Source organism: Nanorana parkeri, unplaced genomic scaffold (assembly GCF_000935625.1).
Source record: "Nanorana parkeri isolate BGI_ZX_2015 unplaced genomic scaffold, ASM93562v1 scaffold3159, whole genome shotgun sequence".
NCBI classification, from domain to species: Eukaryota; Metazoa; Chordata; class Amphibia; order Anura; family Dicroglossidae; genus Nanorana; species Nanorana parkeri.
The window spans coordinates 11094-14945 of record NW_017309427.1 but is presented as its reverse complement, the minus strand read 5'-3'; the positions used below and the strand labels follow the sequence as shown (position 1 = coordinate 14945).

Sequence of the window (3852 nt, the reverse complement as noted above, 5' to 3'; positions counted from 1 at the left end):
GGGCGGTTCCCCTGCCCCCCCCCCCCCATTAACATTGTCCTTACCATTAGGGAAGTGAGCGTATCTGTCTTTTAGGACCTAACCAATACGTTGTTGGAAGCCATTTTCTAGGTCTCTGCTTTTGCTGACAGGCCCTTCCCTTCATCCGGTTCTGGCTGTGGCCGTACTTTGTCCGACAATGTCTGATTGGCAACAATCACTTGAAAGAGGTCTAACTGCTGCTCCAGTAGATCCATCGCTTATCAAAAGCATGGAGAAGATGGCTGTATTGTTCAAGTTTCCAGTTTGCTAGAAGCCTTTCATCTCATTTCTCACGTGTCTTGTGTCACTTTATATGTGCGGGGCACATTGGCTGAATTCTGGGCTGTGGAACCCTTTTGTAAAAAGTGTTCTGCATGGCCTTTGAGGGACCGCATCTCTTCACACCAGACCTTGACAACATCATCAAGGATGCTACATGTTGGGAAGAGAACGCTTTCTTCCTCATCAGAAGAAGCCTTAGGAACAGATTGCAATGTCTCCTCGCTCCTTATCTGGTAAAACAATCCCTTTTGTTTCTCCACTACTTTGACCTCCTCTTTGAGACCTCCATGCCTTAGGGTTAGGGTCCATGCCTGGTTCCCTGTCCACCCGTAAGGTCTGGTACTTAGTGTGTCAAATCCTCAGACATGCCTTCCTGTGTATGACGGTGCGCCCCCACTTCCCAGAGTCAGGAGATGTTTGTTGACCTTTGCAGATACCTGGACATCTTGCATCTCCGGTGCTTGAGGTGCTATCCAAGGGCTACAAACTAGAGATCTTCTCCCTCCTCAGTTCCTGACCTCCAACCTTCGTGTGTCACAGCACAGACCTCCATCGAGCCCTCTTTGATTTTTCACGATCAAAGTGTCTTTGCCCAGTTCTTGTGGCAGGACTGTTCAAGGGGGTTTTACTCCAACCTGTTCACCTGTCCAAAGCCCAAAGGGGGCATTCACCCCATTCTGGATCGATCTAATCTGTCATTGCCTTTCTTCACAAAGGAGACTTTCTGGCTTCTGTGGCCATCAAAGAGGCTTGCCTACATGTCCCCAACTTTCCAGCACATCAGTAAATCCTACAATTTACCATGGGGCCCTTGTATTACCAATTTTTGTGGCCGGGCCCTTCGGCCTCTTGTCTCGTTTATTAGCGAGGACCAGGTTGTCCCCGGCCTTGTGGCTCAGGAATCCGCCTCTGGAGTTGGGACGGTCCTTCCCCTCTTTTGGACACCTGTCAGGCTGCGTTAGAGTCCTGGGCACCCTGACAGTGCAGGTAATTTGATCGTCAGAGGAGTCTTGTCTGCTCATTTACATCAATACTCCAAGAAAAGGATTAACGGTAAGTAGACAAAAACTGTTTTATTGTTCATAGACACGGCACAGATATGCTTAAAGTGACATGAAACCCTCAGATTTTTTAACATAAAACAATACTGTAATGTGCGCCTTACTGTAATCCATGGTTGTTTCCCTTCTCTTTGCTGCTCTTCCTTTTTAAATCCTCATGTCTTCTCATGCTGGGGGAGAACTTCCCTTTGCAGCTGAGTGCCTCTTCCTGTAGTGCTGGCTCAGGTTGTGAACCTTCACACAGACACCGTGTATCCATTCCAGAGACAAGGCAGTCTGCTGCAAAACAGAAGTTCTGCCCAGCATGAGAAGACATGAGGATTTAAAAGGAAGAGCAGCAAAGAGAAGGGAAACTACCATGGATTACAGTAAGGCGCACATTACAGTATTGGTTTATGTTAAAAAATCTGAGGGTTTAATGTCACTTTAATGCTGAATGAATGAGTGGCAGACAGCACATGTGTAGTATAAAGAATATGGCAATTTGCAGCCAGTTCAGGGACATGGAGGTGTGCCGTATGCTGAGCTATTGGGGAGAAAGTTGTAGGGCGTTGTTACCCTTCAAGGACCGCAGTTTATCCCATCCCTCATTCGGGGCACTGAATGTACATAACATGAAAGAATAAAATAGCTGCACATCTAGAGCTCTGTGAGTTCCTCATCATTGCATTCACTGTTGTTCTCTCCTCAGGTTTCAGGAGTTTCTGCGGGAACTGTCCCAGCACGATCCAAGCGACGGCAGAGATCTCCCGGAGATGCCCCCTCCTCAGTCTAGACTGTTACAGTACAGACAGGTCCAGCCACGGAGCCCACCATCGCTCTCCTCCCCATCCTCCAACCACAGCGGTCACTTTCCCACCTTCACCGACAACAGCCGAGACATGGACATGACCAACAACCCCGCCTTCCCCCAACACATGGCCAGCGTCTACAACAGCCCCTACACCCTGCCTTCAGATCACATGACCCCCCCTCCACCTATGAAATACCTGCAGCACGACGGCTCTTGGGCCTACGCCAACCTACAGCAGAACCCTCTCATGGGCCAGGGCTTTCATTACGGCCTGCCCCCCCTACAGCACCGGCCGCCGCAGAACCCGTTCATCCATATTCCCAACCATCAGCCGCCAGCTGGACCAGAAGCATTTCAGCCACCTGCCCCCCGCGCCGTGTCCACCACATCACTCCACAATCTAGAAGAGGTGAGTTTTTTTTTGACACTTCTTTTATTGGTGGTGACGGGGCTGGTGTTATACAAACGTCTGGGTCATCACAACTGCTATACTAATCTACCAATGGGATCAGGTCTTGGGGACAATTTTGGGAAACAATGTAAACTGAACGTTTATATGGAAAGAAAACTATAGATTTTGGGTGGAACAGACCTTTAAAGGAGAACTATGAGGGGGGGAGGGGAGTGCTTTTCACTCACCTCATAGTTCTAGCCAACCTGTGACAATGAGACTGTCACAGGTCGGCTCAGTAGATCGGGAGGTGAGAGAACACATACCGGCGCTCGCTCACCTCTTGATCCTGTCACAGCTATCTGCCGTGACAGGGGAGGGGCTGGGTTCCCCCCTCCCCGCTCCGATCCTCCAGCGCTGACTGGCGGAATGGACGGGGGAGGAGGCGGGTACAGCTGGCTCTGCCTCTAGATAGGAGGAGCCAGCTGTCACTCACGCAGCTGGGCGGATCCAGACATAATTGCCGGGATCCGCTTCAGCTGCGGCGTCTCAGTATATAGGGAGCTGTAGCTCGCGGTATACTGAGCCTAGGGTGACGGGAGAACGCTAGTTTGCGTCCTCCCGTTACCCTAAGGAGAACTATGGGGGAAAGACTTAACCCCATAGTTCTCCTTTTTAATTTTATTGTATTGGAGGAGCTCAGAGATCAGCATTCAAACAATGAGAACATTCAATTCTTAGTTTTCCCCAAAACAGGAAGTGAAGGGAAATCTTCCAATGGGGACACCTGTTCAAGTGAAGTGACAATGGTCTATAAGGGAATATCTCTTCACTTTTGGATAGATTTCCTCTCGCTTCTGTTGTGTCTCCTGTACAGGAAGTGAGTCAAACTGTCTCCCAAAATGCTGCAGTCAGCAAAAAAACAAGGGTGCTGACCCTTCCATACTGCATCTCAAATTACAAAGGTTTACCCTTTAATATTTCATTACGGAGATTGCAGCACAAAGACGGAGAGAGACCCCATGGGCAGGACATCCTTCACGTCGGGGAAATGTTACCCCGAGGGTCCATGAAATGAGTTGGTGATTGATGTGTGATTTCTGTCTGTCTCCATAATCAGAATATCAGTAAGGGATGGACTGGCCCTTTAAATGTAAATAATAGAGCGTTAGCAGTGGCAGAAGACGCGGGGTGTAATCAGCTTCTGGTTTTCTAGCTCTAAGCTTCTTATCCGGCGAACGTGAGCGAGCGTTTTCTGTTGTGAATATACGATTTTATTTCCCGGCTGTGCAGATAAAGGCGCA

The 3852-nt window shown here is 49.1% G+C and overlaps 1 protein-coding gene across 2 annotated transcripts in view; it reads left to right on the top strand.

Annotated features, from left to right (window-relative positions):
* HELZ (helicase with zinc finger) overlaps nt 1-3852 on the top strand; it is a 60260-nt gene that overhangs the window by 50566 nt on the left and 5842 nt on the right. For both annotated transcript variants that reach the window (XM_018574680.1, XM_018574681.1), the window contains exon 28: nt 2056-2566. In XM_018574680.1, coding sequence (XP_018430182.1) covers nt 2056-2566 — 511 coding nt within the window. The remainder of the gene's footprint in view (nt 1-2055; nt 2567-3852) is intronic.